At 37.9% G+C, this 27,547-nt stretch overlaps 1 protein-coding gene across 3 annotated transcripts in view; it reads right to left on the bottom strand.

Moving 5' to 3' along the window:
* Positions 1 to 868: 868 nt before the first annotated feature.
* The window catches only part of MRE11 (MRE11 homolog, double strand break repair nuclease), a gene marked incomplete at both ends in the record, with an annotated part of 59,196 nt that continues 32,517 nt past the window's right edge, over positions 869 to 27,547 (bottom strand). Inside the window, 9 exons of one of the 3 annotated variants that reach the window (XM_080709848.1) lie at positions 869 to 925; positions 3,626 to 3,707; positions 6,098 to 6,159; positions 7,384 to 7,442; positions 13,816 to 13,899; positions 16,039 to 16,258; positions 18,677 to 18,739; positions 23,990 to 24,163; positions 25,569 to 25,669. In XM_080709848.1, coding sequence (XP_080565974.1) covers positions 869 to 925; positions 3,626 to 3,707; positions 6,098 to 6,159; positions 7,384 to 7,442; positions 13,816 to 13,899; positions 16,039 to 16,258; positions 18,677 to 18,739; positions 23,990 to 24,163; positions 25,569 to 25,669 — 902 coding nt within the window. The remainder of the gene's footprint in view (positions 926 to 3,625; positions 3,708 to 6,097; positions 6,160 to 7,383; positions 7,443 to 13,815; positions 13,900 to 16,038; positions 16,259 to 18,676; positions 18,740 to 23,989; positions 24,164 to 25,568; positions 25,670 to 27,547) is intronic. The other 2 variants (XM_080709849.1, XM_080709850.1) reach the window with 2 other exon arrangements.

Here is a 27,547-nt window from a genome sequence, read left to right as displayed (position 1 = left end):
GGTGGTGCACACTTGTAATCCCAATCCTTGGGAGGCTGAGACAGGAGGATTACAGGCTTGAGAACAGCCTCAGCAAGTGGTGAGACTCTCATCAACCCAGCAAGACCCTGTTCCAAAATAAAATTAAAATAGGGCTGAAGATGTAGCTTGGGGGTAGAATACCCCTGGGTTCAATCCCAGTACCACACACACACACAAAAAGTAATTATTCAAACTATAAGTTACTTCTAATCATTCAATCTTGGTAGTTGATAATATACCATGCGTTAGAAAAATACCACGTAGAACTTATGTAGTTTCCCACAGAATGTTTACTTGAAGGAAATCCAGAAGCTCTAAAAAAGTATTAAAATTATCAAGAGGTTAGATTTTATATGCTCTTTCCTTCAACTTTGGCTAAATGTAACTAACATTAAGATACTGATTGATAGAGACTGATCATAAAGCAGACAGTATCAGTTATGTATCTGTATCAACTGATACAGAAACGTATCAATTTATTTTACTCCTTACTAAAGAACCACCTTTAAGCAAAGCCCTTGTTTGGTAAGATACACACAATAAATCTAGAAAATAACATTTAAAATTTTATAAAGCATCCTAAATAATAGTTACAAGCAGATTAAAATATAAGCAGAACCAATGATATTTTTATGTTCTTGAGCTGGGAAACTTCTTAAGTAACAGTCTGGTTCAGAAAATGATACTTCAAAATATATATATTCTTATACGCTGGTTTCTCTGTTAAGTCTTTTCAGATTCCTCAGTTAACAGCACTAGTAAAAAAATCTTTAACTGTAAACTCTTAGCTTGCAATGTTTGGAGTTTTTGGCTGTATCTCAAGAATTTCTAAGTTCCGTTAAATTTATTATCTTCTGTTTCTTCTTAAAGAACTGATGTTCATAAAAGGATCATCATCTTCATCCTGAAATGGTACACAAATGTGAAGTCAGTGATTGCTCCATGCTGCTGAGACAAGACAGAACACCAGCAGTGAGAAGCCCTTGATCTAGTCACATGGGGTAGATTTCATTTTTACACTGCCTTTATAAATATATATACATATACATATATGTGTGTATATATATATATATATATATATATGTTTAATTAAAACTCTTAGTAAGCATTAAAAATAAAAATTTGTCCTGCTAGGTATGATTGGTTTTTTTTACCTATAATATATGCCATATACATTTTCTTCAGATATTAACATTAATAAAGGCAAAAAAAAAAAAAGTGTGGGTAAGTCAGGTAAAAAAGTACCCTTTAGGTCATTTCTATTTGGTTTGTGATTAGTTTTTTTCATTTTATTACCGGTGTCTCTGTTCTAAAAATTCAGGCAAAAAATAATAACACACAGAGAAGGTCTAACTCAGAAAGAGCTGCAATTCTCAGTTCCCATTTCATATTCAATGCTCGAAGTAGATGCCTACACTCAGACTGATGCAAGAAAAAAACCTAGCCAAGCAATCTTTCAAACAATTTTTTTGGAACAAGAAGTAGATGGAATATTTTAAGAGTTCCCAGGCTGATGGGCTGTAGATTATATGCATGGGAGTTAAAAAAATAAAACAGGAATGTAATCTATTAACTAAGTTACATATACTATTGACCCACTAAGCCCCAGGTTTCCAATTCTGTGAATATTCCAATAAAACTGACACAGATGCATTAAAATAAGTCAAAAATCATAATCTAGAGTTTATGTGTTATATTAAGCTGCAAAGAATAACTATAATTTTATAACAGCTATATTCTTATTGTATTATATATTATGTAACTACACTGCATAGTATATACTATATTTATAGTGGGGCATTTTTGGTGGTACTAGGGATTGAGCGCACGGATTTACCTCTGGGCTCCACTCCCAGTCCCCCATTATTTTTTTATTTTGAAACAGGGTTTTACTAAAGAGCTGAGGCTGACCTTCAACCTGTGATCCTCCTGTCTCAGCCTCCTAAGCAATGATATATTTAAGTTTTTATAGATGTTCCATATCTGGGATGATGGGACAAAACAGCTAAATAGAAAGAAAATAACTAATAAAACTCAGGTTAAGTCTAAGTTATAGAATTTGATGAAAAATAACTTAAATTGATTATACTCCATGACTATACTCAGAAGATAAAACAAATTTGTTTGCAAGTTTCTAATTAATGTTTCTATTAAAACATTAATAAAAGAAAAAAATTGCTTGAGGATAGATTCCAATGGTCCTATTAACAAACTCAAACATTAGCTAAATTATCCATCTCTGGTAAAAAATGAATGCCTTGAGAAATATGAATTCACTTTCATTTACTGATTCATTTTCTGCTACTATCAAAGGCAGAATTTGTCAAAGATAAACCCAAAATGAAGTCTAGCATGGAATTCACCAGTACTTATTCTTTGAAGTCGAGCATGAACTAGCACGCAACTTATTAATTTTACTGCATAACCACATGTATATCCAGATGCCGTGCTCACTGTCCTCCTGGAAGCATCATGTTAGCATTTAATAAGCAGACCGTCGTTTTCCTTCCCCATATGAGCTGCAGTGAACCTTCCCCAGCCGTTTTCAAACCAGAGTTGAGACACAGGGGACCAGACAGATATTTTGCCAAGTGAAATAAGCCAGTCACAAAAAGGCAGATACTATATGATTCCATTTATATGAGGTGCCAAGAGTAGATAAATTCATAAAATGAGAGTGCAGAATGGTGGGTACCAGAGCCTGTGGAAAGGGGGAAATGGAGGCATGTTCAAGGGTCATAGTCTCAGTTAGCAAGATGAAAAAGTTCTCCAGTTCTGTTTTACAACAAGGCGAGCCGAACTGTGTGCTTAAAAATGGTTAAAAGGGCTAAGTTTTATGTTTTGTGATTTTATTACAACTAAAACAAATTCTAAATAAAAAGTAAAGAAATAAAGGGTTGACAGGCCTCAGAGAAACACCCTGAAGCAACTCAGCAAAAATGTGCAGAGGCCCTTGAAATGGCAGCCATGGAGGAAAGGGAAAGGCCAGGGTCCTCCAGTCATGTGGCTCTAGTTGAACTTAATTGAACAACAAACCAATAAAGGAAGAGGCGAGTCCTGTTTATACTTCTTCCTTTTGTCCTTCAAGTTGGAGGAGATTTTATGGCTGTCAGGCTCAGACAACCATCTTGAGTTGAGGTTTCTTTCACACATCCTACAAGACACCATTTCAGTCAATGCCTAAGTATCCCCAAGACCTGAAAATCGCCACCAAGTACCATCTTATATGAAACATTTGGAGCCCAGAACAGATACTTAATAAACATTTTATTAAAGTACCACTAAGAGCTCTTACATTATCATCTCCATCATTTCTTCAAATATAAATGGCAAAAGCTAAAACACGACTCTGATTCTGTTAACTGGGCAAATTAAGTAAGAGCTGAGTGAACGTGGCCTTTTAAAATCTGCAGGCCTTTTCATATGAGGTAATTACACTGATGGGCACTCAAAGGATGGTACTTACTAACTTTAAACATTATAGTTTAAATAAGGAAGATTATCAATAAAACTTTTAAAAAATAACTTTTAGCAACTAGCTAGCAGTCTTTATGTTTTATAACAGTTGAAAAGTCATTAACATTTAACAATATTACTTTATTACCTCATCTGATTCAAAATCAACCCCTTTAGATGTCTGGCTCTGGCTCTGGGACATGCGCTTGCTGGATGATGTACTCGACCACCTGAGGGGAAACCAAAGACAAATAGAGAATTTTTTTTTTTTTTTTTTTGTGGTACTGGGGTTCCTGGAAGCCCTTCTATCTCCGGGCTACACTCCCACACCTATTTTTACATTTTTATTTGGAAACAGGGTCTCCTAAGCCAGCGCACGCGGCTGGCTTTGAACCTGCGCGATCCTCCTGTCTCTGCCTCCCAAGCGAGGGGATTACAAGCATGCGCCACCACGCCCGGCCAAGAATTTATTAAAATTTCATTCCTAGTAAAGTTTTTCAATCCTGCCATAGCATGAATAAAAATAATGCATAAATCACTTCAATCTGCATTAAAGACAGTAAAAACTTAATGTTAAGAAAAAAAAGACTATGGCGTTTGGATCCCAGGTTTTCCATTTACTAGCTATGTGCCTTTAGACAAATTACTTCTTTGTGCTTCAATTTCCTCTTCTGCAAAACAAGGATAATAGTTTTTGTTAAAATCCAAAGTGCAAGCAGGCATGGTGGTGCACCCTTGTAATGCCAGTAGTTGGGAGGCTGAGACAGGAGGATCACAGGTTTGCAGTCGCCTTCAGCAACTTAGTGAGGCCCTCTGAAACTTAGTGAGGTCCCCTTTCAAAATAAAAAAATAAGCCGGGTGTGGTGGGGCACGCTTGTAATCATCGCGTTTAGGAGGCAGAAACAGGAGGATCGTGCAGGTTCAAAGCCAGCCTCGCTGGCTTGAGAGACCCTGTTTCCAAATAAAAAGTATAAAATAAGTCTGGGAGTGTAGCCCGGAGGTAGAAGGGTTTCCAGGAACCCCAGTACCAAAAAAAAAAAAAAAAAAAAAACAACAACAAAAAAAAATAGGGCTGGGGGTGTAGCTCAAGGGTAGAATACCCTTGTGTTCAATCCCCAGTGCCATTAAAAAAAAAAAGATCCAAAAGTGTTAATATGATTAAACATTTAAAGCAGTGCTTGAAGTATTGTGCACTACTCGGATGCCTGCTTATTTATTACAGTTGCCACTTCCCAGAGTTTTTTCTTCTACCAGAGCCCACATTCCTTTTTTCAAACCCTTCCCATGAGCATGCATAATTAAGGAATTAAATCATAGAATTTCACACATAATTATACACTTTCAATCTTCCTTTAATGGATTCAAATGGGTTCAACTCTTTTCACTACAAGTTAAGTTGCCTAAAGGCATAACTATATTAAAACATTTGCTACATCCCCATCAGTCCTAATTTAATGCTCTAACAGAAAATATTTTAAAAAGTCATTGATTATTTTTTTTTTTTTTAATGAGGTAGCTATACCTCCAGCCCTATTTTCTTTTTCTTTTCTTTTCTTTTTTTTTTTTGGTGGTACTGGGGTCCTGGAAGCCCTTCTACCTCTGGGCTACACTCCCAGACCTATTTTACATTTTTTATTTGGAAACAGGGTCTCTTAAGCCAGCACAGCTGGCTTTTGAACCTGAGTGATCCTCCTGTCTCTGCCTCCCAAGCGCGGGGATTACAAGTGTGCACCACCACGCCAGGAGCCTATTTTTCATTTTAAAACAGGGTCTTACTAAGTTGCTAACCTAACCTCGCTAACCTCGTGATCTTCCTGTCTCAGCCTCCCAAGTACTGGGATTACAGGTGTGTACCATCACACCAGTCTGATTATTTTCTTAAGTGGACATTTTCATTAACTGACTTTCAGCTAAGTAGTATTCATGCAAAGTATTAATCCTAAAAAAAAAAAAAAAAAGGTAATAGTGAATCAAATCAAGCTTGAAAAACAAAAGGCAGGCCGGTGTGGTGGCGCACGCTTGTAATCCCCAGCGCTTGGGAGGCGGAGACAAGAGGATCACTCAGGTTCGAAGCCAGCCGTGCTGGCTTAAGAGACCCTGTTTCCAAATAAAAATATAAAAATAGGTCTGGGCGTGTAGCCCGGAGGTAGAAGGGCTTCCAGGAACCCCAGTACCACCCCCCGCCCCCAAAAAAAGGCAAAACTCAAAAAGGATAGAAAAGTATTTAAGTACTGTGAAGGCAGAGTAAGTTTACGTGATGTGGTTCTCTTTTTAGTGTAAATACTAACTAATTACATATAATATAAGAAAAGCTGAAATCAAATAAAATAAAATACAAAATTATTTTCAATTAATTAGAGAAAAGAGTGTTTCATCACAAAAATTACTGGGCAATAAAGACAAAAGGACTATTATAAAAGCATTACTTCAAGTGTTCCCACTGAAAATTTAAATAATCTGTAATTTATGAACTAGCCCTTCGTCTGTTTTTTATTTCTCTACATACCTTACTAGTTGAAGATAACTGTTTAACTTCTATGGCATAGAAAAATGTATAACTATAGAATTCCGGATCATTTTTAAATTTTTGGATTTTTTTTTTCAGAAGTCCCTTACCCACCTTTGATCTGTCTTTGAAGTGGTAGGGAAACTGTCTTCATCTGATTCATCCACCTCAATCTCCTAAGAGGAGGAAGGGAAACAAAGCCTTAATAATTTTAGAGGGATGGAGCATCTGAATAAAAAAATGAATTAGATAACAGAATTTTCAACATAAGCTTTTTTTTTTAATGCACAAAAAAGTCAGAAAAAGGGAGCCAGAAACCAAGTAAACAGCAACTATTAAAACTATAGCTAGTGTGACTCCCTCCACTGTCCCTCCCTCTAATTCACAAGTGGCACCCTCTTCTGAGTGTATGAGCTCACTTCTCTCCTGGTCAACATGTAACCTGGGTCCCTGAAGGAACAAGTAGGCTGGTGAGTGACTTCCAGAGGCGAGTACAGCTGTGCCCTATGATTTTTCTCTTGGGTTCTAATAAGGAGTTCCATATATTCCCAAACTTACTGATCTACTACCCCTTGTCAGGGGAAAAAAAAAATTACTCAGCTCCCCCTGGGCACTACCACTGTCCCCTTATTTTTATTCAATGCTGGCCAAATGCATCTGGAGCCAATACCACCCCTGTCTGCATTCCAATGTCTTCCCCAAGGACAGTATCCCCCCCCCCCCTCCATTGGGAATCTATGACTAGACCTTCAGTGTTCCACCTGTCTTGTTTTTTTCTTTTTCTGGTACTAGAGATTGAACAAAGGAGCATTCTACCTCTGAGCTATAAAAAAAAAACCAGGCTTTTTTATTTTTTATTTTGAAACAGCTGCTGAAGCTAACCTCCAACCTGCAATGTTCCTGTTTAAGCCTCCTGAGATTACAGGCATGTGCCACTGTGCCCAGCTTCCACCTCCAATTTTAAATTCTGTATCAGACTGTGTAGGAAGTATCTTTGTTACATTTATTCCTTCTGTTATAGTTTTGATTTAAAATGTCCCTGCCCCCAGGGCTCATGTGGCAGACAAGGCAACCATGCTGCAGGTGGGACTTGGCTGCTGAGGGAAGGTCCTGGAGGTGTAGCTGGGGACGGCATTTCCCAGTGCAGCAGCAGTGGCTTCCAACTCATCTCTCTACTTGCCGCCATGAGCTGACACAAGCTTTCACCCTCTTTCCGTTCCCAGCTACTATGCCTTGAGGATCTGCAGCCCCGGCTCTTGCTTGGAACCCAGTATAACATGGGTTTCTAACATTCCACACTTTTTCTTCCTTTATTTACTTTGTAAATCAAAGAATTAACAATTCATAATTCAAGAAACACATTTAAAAAAAAAACAAAAAACTATGAAACGTTTCCTTACCTCTGAGTAATTCTTAGTAGCAACATTTCGAGAGGGCTGCTGTCTTACAGATTTAAAAGCTACAATGGAAAACATAAAATACGCATTATGTAATTCTTAAAATAACTTAGAAAAATTTGCACCTCTTTTAGCTGAAGGTTTTTTAAGTCCTATCTATATAAACTCATGATGACCAATTATAAAACCATTTATATATTTTTTTAAATTGGAAGGCACAATGAAATTACTTGTTCAAATAACTCAATGGCTGTGGTCTCATACTTTTCCAGCTTATTAAAATAGAATAAAAGCAGTATTCATAAATATACCCATAGTAAAATATTTTTAAAAAAAATCCCTGAAGAATAAAATCTGATCACCCAACCAACTGAACTATACAGACAATAAAAGTAAGCTTCCTGACAGTCGTAGTGGCACACGCTTGTGATCCCAGCATTCTGGAAGCGGAGACTGGAGGATCGCAGTTCACAGACAGTCTCAGCTACTTAGTGAACCCTTCGCAACTCAGTGAGACCCTGTTTTAAAAATAAAATAAAATAAAATAAAATAAAATAAAATAAAAAAAAAAAATAGGGCTGGGAGTGTAGCTCGGAGGTAGAATGCCCCTGGGTTCCATTCCCAGTACTAAAGAAAAAAAAGAAAAAAAGGAAAAAAAAAAAAAAAAAAAAGAGCTTCCTAAATCCCTTTCTTCTTTATCATAGGTTTTCTGTGGCTACATTAGGAGTTTCCTAATTTGCCTCTACCTTGGTAGCTATACTCAGTACTTAAGAATTATAACAGAGGGGAATTCTACAAAGAGGAAATCTTTATAAAATTTTCCCTTGAATCCTGAATTTTTTTTACTCTATAAACTCGATCAGAAATTTGAGGTTCAGCTAGCTCTTTACCTTTCCCCTTATTTTCCTTTGAGATCAAAACTTACAATAAATTTCAAATACCTAATTGAAGTTAGTCTCCTAAGCCTTTCTAGTTTGCTAACATCAAACATATCTCCCCAAGACAACTCCCAATCTATAGAGGACAAGGAAATAAAGAGAACTTAAGAAGCCAAACACCCAGTCCCTCAGAGTGCAAAATTCTCACTGTCAGAAAACCTTGGGAATGTTTCTACCTAGCCAAATGTATGATCTGCTCACGTTCTCTGTTCCGGGTTCCATCTCCAATCTTGTGATGTAGGAGAGGAGAGATGAAAGGCAGAAGCAGAGTTCTTACCTGCTCTGCTCTCTCAATTACTAGTCTCCCAATTTACTGTAATAAAAAGGCAGACAAGGGTAAAGAGTAGGAAAGCCAGGGATCATGGAGCTTTCAAAGAATATGTCTGCTTAGCACTTATTCGTTGTCTCCTCAAACTCTGAGATCCTTGAAAAGAAGAAACCTTTCTTTTAATCTTCAAGGGATAGCAAATGTGTTGGTGAAAGAAATTAGCTTTGTCTGAAAAATAAGCACCGTGCTTTGTTAGGAAGGCAATATACTGTAGTGGTTAAGAGGTCTGGAATGACTCTTTTTAACTTCCTAGCTATGTAACAATAGCCAAATTCCTTCCTTAAATCTTAATATCCTCACCTGTAACAGTGTTAATACTTCACGCAGAACATTGTTGAAAGTTATGAGAAAGAGGCACTTAAGGCAAATTGCTTTGGCAAATGCCAGCAGGCAGCAGGTATTCATGCCCTGGAAGCTATTACAGTAGAAATGCAGCAGCAGTGGAACTCGGGTGGTAAATTACATGTAACAGCAGTGGCTATCGGAGGTACCTTTAATTTGCTCAGCCATAGTCCTCTGCTGCCTGACTTCAACGGAAAAATCTGGGCTGTCAACTCTCACAACTGCTTCTGGCTCAAAGTGTAAATTTTTATCTTTCCCCACAGATTTTGGCACAACAATAAATCTCCATATTCCACAGTGCTTGTTATAAGAGAATCTGGCCTTTATATATCTCTTCACTCTTCCATTTATAAGAGAAATCTAGAATTTATAGTTTTAATGTTGCTTTTGTCCCATTGTGATGGCATGAATAGTTAAATGTCCCATTGTTATTTTGTTAGAAACTTAACATCATGACAAACCTGATAGAAATGTTTCATATATTCATATTAAAACATTAGTCCATTTTTCCAAAAAAAGGCCCAATAATGGAGGTGATCTATTAAATTAGTGAAACTATTAGATCAAATAAATTAGAGAAAGACCAGTGATTTATATGACATCCATCGTGGGCTGGGGATATATAGCTCAATGGCATGAGAAGCTCTGAATTTAATTCCTAGCACTGCCAAAACCAAAAAAGTAAGCCTGGCATGGTGGCGCACGCATGTAATCCCAGCATTTGGAAGGCTGAGACCAGAGGATCGCAGTTCATGGACAACCTCAACTACCTAGTGAGGCTCTCTGCAACTTAGACCTTGTTTCAAAATAAAGAATACTAAATAGGGCAAGGGGTGTAGCTCAGAGGTCGAATGCCCCTGGGTTCCTTCCCCAGACCCCCCCCCACAAAAAGTATATACCATCTTCTTTCATAATTTTATTGTAAAACTGCGACTAATATTAATAACAGTAATCACCTATTGAGTTTTTACTAGATGCTGTGCTCAGTACTTGAGTTCATTTAATGTAACTATTCCATAAGGTTGGTACACCACTGCTAATTTGATAGCTAAGGGACCTAAGACTTATTGAATATCCACCATTTATTCTTACTAAGGGTACAGATACTACACCCCACATACATTTTCTCATTAATCCTCACTATAATCCAATGAAGTAGAAGCGATCATCACCTCTTCTTACAGATGAGGATACTGAAACTTAAAGATGGAAAATCTAACTTGTCTGTTGAAGGACAAATAGCTAATGACTGAGTTAGACTTCAAACCAAGGTCTTTCTGAATTTAGAACCATGCTCTTTTTCTTTCTTTTTTTTTTTTTTTTCTTTTTTGTGGTACTGGGGATGGAACCCAAGGGCATTCTACTTCTGAGCTACACTCCCAGCCTTATTTTGTATTCTTTATTTTGAAATAGGGTCGCAGAGTTGCAAAGGGTCTAAGTAGCTGAGGCTGTCTGCGAATCTGGAGCCTCCTGTCTCAGCCTCCCAAATGCTGGCATTACAAGTGTGCACCACCACACCTGGCTTAGAACCATGCTCTTAAACTCCAGGCTACACAATCTCTATGTAATCTTCACTAGTCATCCTTCAGTATTTAACGAGCATCTACTGAATGCCGGACACTGAGGACACAGTGCTGAACAAGAAGGATGCAGACACTGTTCTCACAGCACTGACGGTTGAGGGCACCGAGCCGGCAGGAAAAGCTAGACCAAACCAGGCCTGGCTCCAGAGCCAAGTTCTTGTTCAACATACTCTGTCACACAAGGCACTACAGTAAGAATTTTGCTTAGATCACAATTCAGAAAATCTGAAACTTCAAATTGTTTTGTTCTACTGACAGCTTCTTTCAAAGATGAATACTACTACTGAAAAAAAAAAGTTGGGGGCTGAGGATACATTAGTGGTAAAGTGCTTGCCTGGTGTAAATGAGGCCCTGAGTTCAAGTCCCAACACTAAGGGGGAAAATATATTAGGCCAGGGGGGATCGTGGTACATCACTGTAATCCCAGTACTTGGGAGGCTATGATAGGAGGATTACAGGTTCGACGCTAGCTTCAGCTAGTGAGACTTGCAGCAACCTAGGGAGACCTTGTTTCAAAACAAACACATAAAATGGCTAGGGATACAGCTTGTAGGTAGAATACCTCTGGGTGCAATCTCTAGTACCACAAAATAAACAAACAAATAAATAAAACAAAATAAAATAGGCCTTGGGTGTGGTTCATGTACTGGGTTCAATCCATAGTACCACCAAAAAAGGGCCAATTTGTAAAATTCTAAAAGCATCATTACTGGTCCCTCATCTCTTGACACTAAAAGGAGCTTTGATCTTGCCTTCAAGGGTAACAGGGCAGGAGTCATTAAAGGATGGTTCTGAGTCTCACTGGCATAGCAGTTCTGGAAAGAAGCGGATGCTGGAAAGAACACTCACCAAACCCCCATGAAACATTAGAGTCCTCAATGCAAAGGAGGCAGCAGCATATGAGTTCCAAATGAGTAAAGATAAAATCCCTAACTGCTAACTGCAGGCTGTTATTCAGACAACACTTCTGCTGAAAACAACCCATGCTGCTCTCTCAAATATTAAAAGAAAAATATTCTCAATGGCATTTGAAGGGCTGATCACATAGTAAGGAATTACAGGCCCAAACTAGAGAAAAGCCAGAACTCAGAAGCAAGTGCTCCTGTCTCTCAGGGAAAATGTGAAGAGCCGGCTTTGAGCAAGCTGGAGGGGAAGGGAGAGAGCTGTCATTGCCGGGGCCTGGCCTGGGAGGGGAACTTCATGCATTTACTTTCTGCCATTAGCTGGGACCCCAGTGTTAAAGAGACAAGCAAAAATAAATATTTCACAAATGCAGAATTGACTGGACCAAATAACCTCAAGTTACACATTTAAAGTAGTTTAAGGCTTTAGGTGCCTTCAAAGACTGGAGAAATACAGGGGAATCTCCTCTGGAGGAAGACGGCTTCATTGAGGTTGCAGATCATCTTACTAACAGTTTTCTAAGCATAATACATAATACCGTGCAAAGAAAACAAATTAACATAAGTAAGACCCAAGCAGAAACAGTAAACAGAACTAGACAACAGAAAGAAGCCAAAGATACTCAGATGAATTAGGTTAGAAGATACAAAACAAAAAACAGCATTACTATGTACACAGAAAAATTAAGCCATTTTGTCCCAATATTCAAAAGTTATTTCAAAATTACCAAAAGTGAGAATATTTGTTGCTAAATTTAAGTTTTTATAGGTGTTCCACATTTGGGATGATGAGACAAAATGAGTTAAAGACAGGCCTAAAAATACCTTCAAAAAAATTTAAAACTATTAACAATGACAGATCATTTTTTAGAGAATTAAGATAGAATTTCTATACTTCCCTCACCAAGAAAACCTGCAAATTTAAAATCTTCAAAGAATTTCAGAATAGATGAGTTATAAACTTGATCAGATATAACTGTTCACAGAACATAGGACAGAAAGACAGAAAATCCAAGTGAAGGTAAGAGGCTCAGGAGGACAGAGTGAAAAGGTTTTACGGCTACTTAAAAGAAGATCCAGAGGGAGGAGTAAAAGAATGGCAGAGAGGTAACCTCTGAAGGGACAACAGCTAAGGATTTTCTAGAAAGGATGAAAGACACCAATTCACAGATTATGAAGCCAAATAAATCCTAAGCGGAAAAGAAAAGAATACCATATTTAGATTTACGAGAACAAGCTGCACATCACCCAAGATAGCAAGCTGAGGGGAAAACTGATACTTAAAAAAAGGAAGAAAGTTTAACCAACAGCTGATAACAACAGCAAAAAACACAAAGACTCGCTTTAAGTGATTAATTCCACCCACCAGGAAAGTAAGCAGGATGAGCGAAGGCAACACAGCTAAGGTGAAGACAGGTCCTCTATGACCCGGAACCTGGCAGCTGCATGCTAACCAACTTCTGGAGGTTTAACCAGAAGGAAGTGTTCCTATTCTACACCCTTTCTTTTTCTACATTGCTCTTTTTCACATTTCTTATACCAACAATAACATTTTATAAATGCCTATCATGTGCCAGGGTTTTGGTCCCATTTATTTTTTAGAATAATCTAGTATTGTATAGAGTATCATTTCCAATTTACATGTAAACAAACTAGGACAGTGAGTAGTTTGTCTGAAGTCCCAAAGCTTCTCCTTATTGAATTCAAAGGTGATCTCAAGACTGGATCCTTTACAACACATCACACTACCTTTTCATTCTTTCCCCTTCTTTGCTTTGTATCTGACCTGTCAGAAACACAAGAGCATCTTTCTGGACACCACTCTCTACACGGCAATAAAGACAAGTGCTGAAGTAGAAAGCTAAGGATGTTGGGGAGGGGGGTCTCTGAAATACTGAATAATAAATTTTTGCTCAAAGAGCAGACAGTATTTTTGGTAAAAAGTTTCCTTAATCTATCTGATGTTTGGGTTCTTTCTCTAATGTCAGATGTCATTCAACAAAGGCTGAAAACTTCCTGTAAGGGAGTGACAACAGATCCTTCCAAGGTAGCTCACGCCATCTTTAGATTAATCAGATCCATCCTCTTTGGGCCTCAGTGCTTCCCTTTTCAATGCATTCATGATCCCTCAGTCAAAGGTAAATAATAAAGGTTACTTTCTTTAATAGCTCTAACGCATGGCTAAGATTTTTTTAAAAAATTATTTATCCTGTGTTCTTACTAGCCACTAACTCAATGAATGCAGCACAAATAAGTGAGAATTGTTAATGGGGATTCCCTCAGTCTTCCTATGCTGGAATTTATAAATAACCACTAGATAATGACTTGCAGTCTATACTCACCATCTATAATGGACATGTTTCTAGATGTTGACACTGAGGTCTTTGAGCTCCTGCCTCGAGTAGAGGTCTCCAGACCAGTGGCTCCTGTTAGAATAATGAAGTTAGAATAATGTTTAGCTCCTATCATGGGCTAAAAAAAGTTGTGCCAAAACAGCTTTTGCTTGTAAAATGCAAAAACATATATAAGAAAATCTAGAGTCTGATGAATTAATTTTCAGAGACTATTCTTTTAGCCTATATCTAGGTCATATTTACCCACCTACCATTTAAGGGAAAGTTTTATAAATGTAAGAATAACAAAAATATGATTATCAATAGAAAATAGAGATCTTAACTAAATTACTAGCCTAAAATTTAAAAATTTAAACAAACTTACTTTTGGATAATATTTATTAAAAAACATTACAGAAATTCCCCCAGGGATGGATTTACATAGTGCATTAGGAATTCACGAGATGACCACTTTCTGTTGTCTGGACTATCTAATGACAATGGCATATTAAATATAGTCATGACAACTAATATCAAAGACTGCTTATAGAAATTGAATTATTTGGGGGTAGTTTTCCTTTTGAACACATTTTATCGAGAACGCTTTATAAGCATGTATGCATTTTATCTATGGCAGTAACAAAAATAATTTTTATTCTCTGCAGTGGCCATTAGCTAGCCATTTTCCCTAGCAATTCATATTTGCCTAATATTACTTTGTACATGTGAGAATAAACAGTGGAAGTGAATGACAATAAATGTATCTTTAGAATATTATAAGAGAAATCAGAAGCTTTTAAAACCCTATGTTGTGTGTGGCCATCCAAAATTCACCTAAGTAAAAGGTACATGTCAGAATTAAAACTTTGTGCAAATTATTAAATAATTAATAGTTTGTTTTAATTATTGATCACTACCTGACTAAAACAAATTATTAGTCACTGTCTGGCTTAAAATAAATTATTAGCCGGGCGTGGTGGTGCACACTTGTAATCCCAACATTCGGGAGGCTGAGACCTAGAAGACTGCGGTTCACGGACGGCCTCAACTACTTAGTGAGGGCTTCTGCAACTCAGTGAGACCCAGTTTCAAAATAAAGAATTAAAAAAAATAGGGCAGGGGGTGGGTGTAGTTTGGAGGTCAAATGGCCCTGGGTTCCATCCCCAGACCCGCAAAAAAAAAAAAAAAAAAAAAAAAAAAAAAAAAATTATTAGCCAGGCAGTGACTCATACATGTAGATCCAGTTACTCAGGAGACTGAGGTAGGAGGATGCCAGTCTGAGCAACTTAGTGAGACCCTGTCTCAAAATAATATAAAAATGGGTGGGGTATAGCTCAGTGGTAGAACACTTGCCTAGCAGGTCCTAGGGCTTGGGTTTAATCTCCAATACTACCAAATAATTTTTATGCTTTTATTGGTACAAAGTAATTATACATCATAAAGAGATTCAAAGTGGTACAAAAGAGCAGGGTATGATGGCACATGCCTGTAATTCCAGTACTTGGAGACTAAGATAGAAGGACCACAGGTTCAAGGCCAGCCTCAGCAAGTTAGTGAGGCCCACAGAAACTTAGTGAGATTCTGTTTCAAAAATAAAAAATAAAGCCAGGCGTGGTGGCACAGGCTTGTAATCCCAGCATTTGGGAGGCAGAGACAGGAGTATCACAGTTCGCGGACAGCCTCAGATACTTAGTGAGGCCCTCCACAACTCAGTGAGACCCTGTTTCAAGATTAAGAATAAAAAACTGGGCAGGGGGTGCAACTTGGAGGTCAAATGCCTCTGGGTTCCATCCCTAGACCCACACACACACACAAAAGGAAAAATAAAAAATAAAAAATAAAATTGGGCTAGGAATATAGCTCAGATGTAGAATTCCCCTGGGTTCAATTGCTAGTACAAAAAAAAAAAAATCAAAAGCAATATACACATACATTCACACATAATTTGGTGTTATTCTCTGTATACATGCTGCCGCTTCCCCTTTCCTTGCTCTGCATCCACATTACTGAGGATTGGTAGTGAAACCTAGTGTAGATGTAACCTTTTGTGAACCGATCCTTTGCTTAATCCTCATTTTCCCCCTCCCTCTCCTAGTCCCCTTCCACCATTTTTAGAGAATCATGTTTAAAAACAAAATCTACCAGTCAATTCTGATCACAAGTTACAGGCAGGTCTCTTATTTCCTTCTCAACTCTCAGTCCAAGATGTGCAAGAGTGTACTCAGTGCTGACCTCGTCCTCTTTGAGACCCTCCTCTCGATGCCACATTCTGCCCTCTGCCTCCTCTTCGGCCTCTGCCTCGGCCTCTCCCTCTGCAGGGTGCTGCTGAGACGCTGTCATCAGAGTCGTTTGCCATCTGTTCTGCTAGGTCGATGCTCATGAGGTCATCAGCACTGAAGGCAGAAGTGGCGTCCTCTGCCTGACACCTAAGAGCTCGGGCCCTACTCATAGCCTGTGAAGTCAGAGAGGATTGTCCATTAGTAGACAATGCAACATCCTGACAATCTTAGTCACATCACTCATGTACACTTAATATCATCGAACTACATTATTATTGCTGTCATGCTATAATATAAAAATACAAAAACAAGAGCTGTCCTACCAATCAATTTCAATGCCTATTATTGGTCAGATCAATTTATAATACAACATTTAAAATGAAACCTTTTGAAGAGCTTTAAGAAGAAAAATAGAATTATGCCAGAATAAAAACTTTAGAAGGAATATTGACTATCACCCCTAATTCAACACTACGAGACTATCATTATTTGAGTTATTTTTTTACAACAGACTCTTAAACTTACAAAAAATAGCTTTTACTTCCAGATGGTGAGATTTTAGCATGTTTTGCTTTCTTTTTATTCTTGAATGTTACACATTTTATATGCTTTTTCTAAAATACTACTTTTATAATCTGAAAGACTTGAGCAATAAATAATCTCTTACAAATGTCATCTTAGTGAGACCCTATTTCCAAATAAAATAAAATAGAGCCGGGGAGCTAACTGAAGAGGTAGAATGCCCTTGGGTCCAATCCGCAGCAACACAACACACACACACAAACACACACATACACACACACACACACACACGTAAATGTAAAAGTTATATAAAAAGTGTAAAGCTTGAAAAGGAATAAAAATCTTAGAACCAAGAGTATGCCACAATTTTTTAACTTGATAAGAAACCATCTAAAAAAGACAAGTTTGAGAGTTAATAAAAAATTTTAACTCTAAAGTGAATAGTTTTTAATTAAAATAGAATAAAAGCAATTCTGTCTTCATCTCTTAAATCAGACAAAATGTAACATGAAGAATAAAAGTCAGAAGCATTTGCAATAAGGCTAAAAACCAGTTTGAACCCCCAAAATACAATCTGTGAAGAACTTTAAGAAGTGTAGCGCTCTTTAGAACTGATATATCCATCCCAAGACTCCATGACAACAGTCTTTCTGACTTGGAAAAGTAAGTCCTAAGTGTAAAAGTAGGTGACTAGTGCATTTCTAAGCTCCTTGATACTAGAAAGAAAGAAGCGGACGGGCTAAATGAGGAGATGGAAACAAGGCAGGCAGGGCAGAGGTGGGAAGGAAGTGGGGGTAGAGCAGAGGAGGTAGGTTAACTCACACAGTTAGGAAAAGACTTTAATACCAGTCTACATAATTTAGAGAATGAATAACATACAATGATCAAAAAAAATTGTTATCAACACATTAATTATCAAAGAAAAATTTGAGGTCAGGCATGGTGGCACATGCCTATACTCCTAGTACTTGGGAAGCTGAGACAAGAGGGTCACAGGTTCAAGGACAGCCAGGAGCATATGATAAAAGAGAATGTGTAACACATAACTATGCAAAGTATCTACTGACTGAAAGTAATCAAGACCAAGCCCCAAGAGTAAATAATTTATAAAATTTTAGATATTAACGCCGGGCGTGGTGGCGCACGCTTGTAATCCCCGCGCTTGGGAGGCGGAGACAGGAGGATCGCGCAGGTTCGAAGCCAGCCGCGCTGGCGTAAGAGACCCTGTTTCAAAAATATAAAATAGGTCTGGGAGCGTAGGCCGAAGGTAGAAGGGCTTCCAGGAACCCCAGTACCAACAAAAAAAAAAAAAAAAAAAAAAAAAAAAAAAAAAAAAAAAATTTAGATATTAGTAGGCAATCATAAAACACTAAGAATAATAAAAAATAAGGCACACTTCAATTATTAGTTCACCAAGTACCAGATAGAGACCCATAACCTAATTAATTTGTTTTTCCTAACCTGCAAAAAGACCAAGAAGACAGTGGTGATGCTACTCAAGCTAATTTTAACATTTTAGTGTGGACAATAGAAAATATTTACCCATAGTAACACTACTGACCCAAACACGAATTTTCTTCTCTTTTCCCCCAAATAATATAAACTCAGAGTACTTGCTAAGCATGCATGAGGCTATAGGTTCATTTCCCAGTTTTGTTTTGTTTGTTTGTTTTTGGGGGGACGAGGAGACTGGGCTTCCAGAATAATCTCAGCTCAATAAGGTAAGACTTTCTCTTATATTGATAATATGCTCAGCTAGGAACTAGGTATTATTTCGACCAAAAAAAAGGGGGGGGGGCAGGGGCTCTTTTTGTATGAGTCCCACTCCATTCGAAAACAAGGAAGTTTTAGACAATAGCAAAAAATAAAAATAAAAATATAAAAACAGTGATGGCAAGTAGAATACTTGTAGACTGAACTAGAAATCAGCAGCTGTCCTCAGGCAACTTCTGCGCACGCCTACCCACACCACCTGTGGACTGATGAGGCTAAATAACCCGATCAGCTATTCTCATTTAGCAAACTAACATACGAGACTTGAGAACAGGAATTTACAGCAGAAGAATTACCTCTCGAACTTCATCGTCTTCTTCATTAGTATTTCTTTGTCTGCTTTCTCTAAAACGACGGACCTGAATCACAAGAGAGTAAATCACAAACATGCTGCTTATTCCAGTTGTGTAAATATAAAATAATGGGCTACCAATTATTAAGAATTGCTTTTCATTACAACTTGGAAATTTCATGCAACTTGGAAATTTAACTACAGCTTGTTACATAAAAGACTGATTAAAGAAATCATATTTTCTCAGTTATTTGTATTAAAAGGTTAGATATATATTTTAAACATATACATACACACATACATACACATTGGCTCTAAGCAAAATTATACTACCTACTGCCAAAATGTTCCATTTCACTGAAAAATAGTCTGTCAGTCTGCAAAGGAAAAAATTCCTAATATCCTATGGGTATTACACTTCAGTACAATAGTTAAAAACAATATCTTTCCAAGGCTTTGAAAATTTATTACACTGTTCAAGTCGTCTTGGCTGAAAGACACCCAGAAGGCTCTCTGAAATGGTATCTGAAGTGAGCGGGCCCCTAAAGACCCACTTTCATTAACAGTCAACTACTGAGTATTTGCTGGCTGTGGCTCTGGAACCAAGGAAGATATTACAGTTTCCTTTTAAATGGTTTCTGCTCACAAGGCTCTTAGCACGTATACAGATAAGCCCCGTTTACTTAACAATCTACTCAGCACATATTTACTAAGCAACTACTATGTGCCAGACACTACCACAGGAAATAAGTATACAAAAATGGTTAAAAACTCTGCCTTTACAAGTTTACAATCTTGTGAATACATGGAAGGAAAGCAAGCAAATAACAAAATTCTATTTTAGAAGGCATCCAGGATCAAGATTATCCAAAAGCCTGGCATCCCCGGGTCAGTGTTTCCTGATGGGTTCAACCTCCATATTAGGATTATGTGGCCTTGATTATGTGACCGGAGGGCATAAAGGGACTCCAAGGGAATTTCTGCAAGACCAAAATTTCTTGGTGCTTAATCCAAGAACCACTGTTTACAAATACAGACTTGGCTTATGCCTGGGTGTCCCTCAGATCCCAAAGCCTACCTGTACTCTTCTTGTAGTATGTACCTTGTGCCTTTAAACGGAAGCCTTGAATGTGTTCCAAGTAGTCTTGTGAATCCTTTTAAATACCTGAACCTGTGAAATCTTTGCAACCCACAGATTTAAGTGCTCAGAGGAAGTTCAAGCAAGAAGACAGACAGGAAGAGCTAAGGAGAAGTTACATTTTTGGGGAGGGGATGAACAGTGGGGATTAAACCCAGGTGCAATCTACTTCTGAGATATATCCCCAGCTTTTTATTTTTTTACTTTGAAACAGGGTCTCACTAAGTTTATGAAGCTGGCCTTGAACCTGCTATCCTGTATCAGCTTCCCAAGTACTGGGATTATAGGGCTGAGTGTAGGGTGTGAGAGCATTGGCTATTCAACCTGGGATTGTTAAAAGTTTGAGATGTGTATTAAATATCCCTATGGAAATGTCCAGCAGGCTGTTAGCTACTCAAGTCTGTTGCTAAGAGGAGAGGTTTGGGATAGACTTTTTTTGGGTGGGGGGCGTACTGGGGTTCCTGGAAGCCCTTCTACCTCCGGGCTACACTCCCAGACCTATTTTATATTTTTTTATTTATTTGGAAACAGGGTCTCTTAAGCCAGCAAGGCTGACTAAGAACCTGCACGATCCTTCTGTCCCCGCCTCCCAAGTGCAGGGATTACAAGTGGGCGCCACCACGCCCATCTATTTTTTTATTTTTATTTATTTATTTTTTTTTAGAAAATAAGAAGTGTGTTTCTCTTACAATACTAGAGAAGCTACAGAAGTTACATCTTAACAGCCTCAGTGAGAGGGGCACATACGAGGGAAGATGTTAAGAGGTGGGGAAAGAATCATGAAAATACTCGGGGAAAATCATTGCAACCCAAGGAAAAATAGGTGTAAGGGAACTGGAAAAAGAACGCCCGGTGTGTTTAAGAAACAGCAAGGAGGGTAGGGACTAAAGGAGACATGCAGGTAAAGAAATGACAAGAGCCAGATTGAATGAAGCCTTGTGAGCAACTGCAAAGATTTTTTTTAAGCAGAAGTGACAGGATCTGAAATATGTAGAGGTCACTGGATAGCTGAACTGAGGACAGAATGCAGGGTGGTGCAAGAGGGGAAAGGATAAAAACAGAGACTGGTGTGAAAGCTACTAGATTAATCCCACCAAAAGCCCAAAAGAGCCCAAAATTTTCTAGACAGTCAAGACACAGGTGACAGAAAGGCAGGAGTCAAGATGACCTTGAGGTTTCAGCCTGAACAACTGTTAACACTCATGGTGCCAGCAGAGGTCGATAAGAGAGCAGAGCGTAAGCGCCAGAAATCCGAGATGTCTGTTAAACATCCCCAGGAAGTGTCCAGCAGGCTGCTGGCTATGTCAGTCTGTGACTGAGGAGAGGTCTGGGCTCCATTTAGAAAGCCATCACCAAACACAGGAAACTGTGTAGATAAAGAAGAGGTCCGAGGACTGAGTTCTGGGGACTCCAATTTAAGAGGGAGAGCTGAGTGGAATCAAGCCTAGAGATTGAGAACACACAGTAAAAAGGCAGGAAAAAAAAAAAAAAAAAAAAAAAAAAAAGAGTTTGGAGTCCTAGAAACCAAGAAAATGTCTCAAGAGAAGGTCTAATATCATTTAAGGAAGAGCAGCGACAGTGAACTTAGCAATGGTGGTCACTGGTGACCTTGACAAGAGCAGCTGTACTGGAATGATGGGGTCAAAAGCCTGAATGAATGGGAGTAAGAGAAAAGGGAGCAAGAAAACTTTCTGAAGCAATTCTGTGGTAAAAAAAAAAAAAAAAAGCAACAAAGAAAGAAAGCACTAGCTAAAATGAAAAAGAATGGAGAATTCTATTTTTTAAGAATAAAGATAAGCTTTTTGTTGATTTATTATTTATTTTCCACACTGGGGATTGAACCCAGGGGAATTCTACCATAAAGGGACATCCCTAGTCCTATTTTTTATTCTTCATTTTAAAACAGGGTCTCACTAGGTTGAAGAGGGCCTCAGTAGGTAGCTGAGGCTGGCAGTGAATCTGTGATCCTCCTGTCTCAGCCTCTCAAGTACTGGGATTACAAACATACACCACCACTAATGCAAAGATGTATGTGTGTGTGTGTGTGTGTGTGTGTGTGTGTGTGTGAGAGAGAGAGAGAGAGAGAGAGAGACAGACAGACAGACAGACAGACAGAGAAAGAGACAGACTCGGTAATGGGGTTGTGGAACACAGAAATAATAGCCTTTTCAAAGCTGGGCGTGGTGGCGCACGCTTGTAATCCCAGCATTTGGGAGGGTTGAGACCAGAGGATCACGGTTCGCGGACAGCCTCAGCTACTTAGTGAGGCCCTCTGCAACTCAGTGAGACCTAGTTTCAAAATAAAGAATAAAAAATAGGGCAGGGGGTGTAGCTTGGAGGTTGAATGCCCCTGGGTTCCATCCCCAGACCCGCAAAAAAAAAAAGAAAGAAATAATAGCCTTTTCAAAGGAGACAATGTGTAACAGCACTCCAGGTTATGTAGCATGCCAAAAATGCTATATTATTTATATAAGAACATCAAAAGTCAGAATAAACATACCAGCAGGCACTATGTGTCAGGCAGTATCCTAAGGACTTTACATGTACTAATTCTTTCAGTTCTCACAACAACCTTAACGGAGGTTCCATTATTATTTTTTTTATAGATGGGAAAACTAAGACATAAAGGGATGAAAGAACTCACTGATGAGTACACCGCTAATAAGGGTCTTGATTTTGAACAGGTGGGCTGGTCCAAAGCTTATCCTCTTAGACACACACACACACACACACACACACACACACACACACACACCCTGCAGCTCAGGAATCATGGTGTCCCTCTTGGTGGAGATAATCATGATTTATTTCTGACACTTGCCTAAGAAATTTACCTGTGCTAGAAATGAACAAACACAACATATCTAGAGTCGCAGAGTAGTTTTGGAATATGAGTCACCTGCCCAAATGTAAAAGCATCTGACACCAAATAATACTAGTTATACAATTTAAAAGAACCATGTTATATAATTGCACTAAAACAAAAGCCAAAGGGAATGCGTTTTTAAAACAATGTTTTGTTCTTCTGTTTAAAGGGAATTTAGAAAATATGGAAAACATAATCCAAATATGTAAACAAAACTGTTGATAGCATGTTTGGAATACTTTAATTATTTGCATGCACTCACATATGCAATAAAAATGAGGGGGATCATACTGTGAATAACTTTGCACCTTTATAATTCTTTCTCCAGTTAACATTATATTAGAAATTACTTTTTCCATGTTCTTTAAAATTGTATTTTAATGGCTGTAAGGAATTCTATGTTGTTTGTGCCAACATTTAATATAACAAAACACTCCCAATTATTCCCCATGAGTAACACTAAGACTAATTATTCCATACACAAATCTCCATTGCACTATTTTCTTAGGAAAATTTCCCAGGGCCTAGTTAAAGAGTAAATCTTAAGCCTCTTAATATATACTGCCAAAATGCTTTACTGTACAGCTGTTCAAATATAATTCTCCTACCAGCAATATACTATTTTTCTCAAATTGTTGCCAATTTAACAAATAAAAACATATTTAACTTAAATTTCTCTGATTATCCTTGGCTAAACACCATTTATATTTCTTTTGTGAACCACCTACTTGTTGTTTTATCCATTACTCAACTGAAATGTTTATTTTTTTTAATTTGTAAGAGTCCCTTAATATTAAACAATAACTTTTTAGCAGCCCACATACAGGTATTTCCATGTCAATGCCTTTTAATTCTGCCTTTTGACAATTTGACATTCAAACGTCTAAACATCTACATAGTCAAACCCAAAGAGTTTTCTTCTGTGATTCTTCCACTTAAAAGCATAGAGAGAATACATGCACGTTCAAGGTGAGATTCAATCCCAATCAAAGCTTACTAAAACAGTGACATGAGCAGGAATTGCATCCTGCAAAATTCATTCTAAAACACTCTCCTTATCTGTAGAAAAGAAGATAACTTTCCATGGGAATAAAACTAACACTTATCAGTATAACCACATGTAAGATTGTTTTGGGAACTTTCTAGACATTTTCTAATTTTATATTCATTTTATTATCTTAATTTCATAGATGAGAAAACTGAATAAACCAAAGGTTAAATAGTGGTTTATCAGAAAAACAAAACAAAACAAAAAACTCAGCTACTCTTAAAGAGAGGCTGTATGAACAGAACTACACACCCAAATTAGTTACCTCTTCATCAATTTTATCTTCTAGGGCATCAATATGACGTTCTTTAAGGAATCGTTGTGTTTTTTCCAACTGGTATTTCACTAATTCCTCAATGGCATCTTTCTCTTCCTTGTCCACAAATTCTTGTACTGCCTCACCCATCCCTCTTTCTGTTAGCAGTGAGAGTTGAACATTCTGTAAGAGAGATACAAGCCACTAGATACAGAAGTAGTATACAGAAATAGTATTTATTTATTACTATCTATGAACAAAGAAATTTACAGGATGTTATCAGGGAAAATAGAGAAGTTACATAATAATTGAAGAAGGAAATAAAATCGTAGACAGTAATCAAGTCAAAATTTAAGGGCCAGAAAGAGCAAGGTCAAACCAAGAAAAGGGAGGGGCACCCAGGATGGGTATAGATGTGGAACTCAGAACAGCTGGGGTAAAGGTCCAGAAATGGCCAATGAAGATTAACAGAATTTAATCCCAATTATAATTAATAGAAATTAATCCCCTAAAGATGTCCACATATTAATCTCTGGAACCTGTAATATGTTACAGAGCAAAGGGGAATTAAGGTTGCAAGTGGAGTTAAGGCTGCTAATCAGATGACTGTAAAAGAGGGAGATTCAGGGACTGTCCAGCATCCAGCGCAGTCACAGGGTCCTAAAAGGGAAGGAGGAGGGAGTCAGAGGGAGGTATAACTGGGAAAATGGTTAGAGATACAACGCTGCTGGCTCTGAAGATGAATGAAGGGGACCAAAAGCTAAGAAATGTAGGTGCCTCTAGAAACTGGAAATAGTAGGAAAGGATTCTCCTACAGAGCTTCCAGAAAGGAAAATAGCCCTGCTAACAAACACCTTGTCTTTGGTCTGGGGAGAACTGTATCAGATTTCTGACCTAAAGAACTGTAAGATAATAAATATGTGTCATTTTCAACAAACAGAACCAGAAGATTGTGTGTGTGTTGTGTGTGTGTGTGTGTGTGTGTGTGTGTGTGTGTGTGACATACACCTACTCCCAGAGATAGAACGCAGGGAAATTCTACCTCTGAACTATACCCTCAGCCTCCTTTATTTTTTGAAACAGAATCTCATTATGTTGCTGAGAGTCTTGTTATATAGTGAGGCTGTCCTTGAACCTGTGACAGACCCTTCTGCCTCAACCTCTCAAGTACTAGGATTACAGGCATGTGCCACCATGTCTGGCACCAGAGGATCTTAAAGTGGCATATACTAATGACAGTAAGTTTGAGTAGTATGATGTATAGCTGTATGTATAAAGTAATTCTGAATTACATCCAGACTGTGAGAAAATCAAAACCCAGATTAAGACTTTAACAGTAGAGATAAAAAGAAGAAAGCAACACTGGCAATGATAGCCACACTGATAGTGATATCAAGAGCATTAATTAATCACTAATTTTTCGTGATGTACCGTAAATACAAACATATGTAACTTAATGTTACCCTACTTAATTCATAGAAACAATGTGAGGATTCCTTTTGTTTAAAGTACCAATTGTCCAGATTCTAAATTAAAATCTATCATTATGAGTTAGTCATTATTCAAAATGTGAACTGTATAAAATTACCTTCTCTGCAGTTTGAAAATACTGTTTCACAAGGTCTTCTACCCGGAGAGTTGTTCCTTCTGAAGGTTTTGTGATAAGCTTCCCAAAGTTGATCTCCTCTCCTAGAAAAAGAAATTTATCCAAAAACAGCAGCTTTTATTTTCTGTGCAAGTGGTCAAACCTGCTGCAGACTGCTGTCGGTGGAGGAGGTACGGTCCAACTATATCTAGAGCTGTTGGCTCAACTTAGTAGATTTTAAGGCGTTGCAGCCATTTTGGCCAATAGTCACTGTCTTTTCCCCACAGTCAATGTTCCCTTTTTATATCTACAAAAAATATATCTCTTGCAGCTGTTCTCACAAAGTGATTCCTTGATCTCTGGAGGTTCCCAAGTCAAAACAAGCATCGTGATAATACCAAGACATCACTGGTACAGCCACATATGCCAACGAAACAAAAGCAATACCGTTTAAAACCACCAGTGCCTTGGAAGGAGTCACAACAGTGGAGGTACAAAACTAAGTTGCATGGACGCACAGCTCAAAACAAAGTGAGAGAGTTTAACTTAATGTCCCTGATGACATAGTAAAAATAATTAAGAATCAAATTTCAACTTTTGAGCCGGGCGTGGTGGCGCATGCTTGTAATCCCAGCATTTGGGTGGCTGAGACAGGAGGGTCCGAGTTCACGAACAGCCTCATCCACTACTTAGTGAGACCCTGTTTCAATAAAATAAAATAAAATGAAATGAAATAAAATAAATGGAGCTGGGAGTGTAGCTCGGAGGTAGAATGCCCCTGAGTTCCATCCCCAGTACCGGAAAAAAAAAAAAAAAAAAAAAAATTTAACTTTTGAGACATGTATTCTTAGCATACTGTGAGACAAGTGAAAAGTGTGCTTATGGCACAGCAGAATGATTGTATCAAAAACAAACACAGTAAGTACTAAATAGAAAAAGCTTGGGAAGTCAGCTTTTGCTCTGCTAATAATCTTTGCCAGTTAATGAATGTTAAATGTCTAGCAGGTGTGGGACCTGGTGTTAAAAACACAATAATGAAAAAGCCATGTTCCCTGCTTATGAAAATAAATGGCTATAATATGAGATGGAAGTGCCACAGGGAATGTAATACATGGAGAAGAAAGTAATTTTTCTCAAAGAGGACAGAACATAGAAGGTATTAATTGTAGCTATCATTTGCATCAGGAGTTGAGGAATGAATACAGTTCACTAAGGGGTCCAGGTAAATTCAGGCAGAGCAAACATGTAAACAAAGAACTCAAAAGGGCAAAGAGGCACAGAGGTCAGTATGTCTCTTGCCAAGCAAACAAAAAATCTTTGAATTTTAAGGGAGAAAAGGTAGTATTACTTTACAAATTTGATTACTACTTTTTTTTTGGGGGGGGTGGTACTAGGGATGGAAACCAGGGGCCTTCTACCTCTGGGCTAAACTCCCAGAACTATTTTTTTTTTTTTTTTTAATTTGGAAACAGAGTCTCTTAAGCCAGCTGAAGCTGGCTTTGAACCTGCGCAATCCTCCTGTCTCAGCCTCCCAAGCGCAGGGATTACAAGTGTGCACCACGCCCGGCTAAATTTGGTGACTACTTTTTCCTTTGCCAGATACTATGTTAAGACTATTTATATTGTATATTTAATTCTCACAACATTCCTGAGGCCAGTATTGCTATTATTCTGATATTATAGGTAAAAAAAAAACTAAACAGAGAGGTTATTACTTTGCACAATGTCACATACTTAGTTGAGTGGCAGAGCTAGAAAAAAAAAAAACACAGAAAACCTTTCAATCAGACATCCAAAGGTGACAAGAACAATTTACATTCAAACAAACAGCAACAAAAAGAATCACTAAATCAAAACTCTGGGCTAAAATTCACGTAGGATAAGGTAGTTACATATTCTTTTTTCTTGTGAATACTACATTCATGGGGTTTCAAGGAATTGATCAGGACACACAAAGGAGACCATTATCAAGAAGTAACTAA

This window comes from Muscardinus avellanarius (assembly GCF_963383645.1).
Source record: "Muscardinus avellanarius genome assembly, chromosome: 1".
NCBI classification, from domain to species: Eukaryota; Metazoa; Chordata; class Mammalia; order Rodentia; family Gliridae; genus Muscardinus; species Muscardinus avellanarius.
This window is presented reverse-complemented; position numbering and strand designations above follow the sequence as displayed.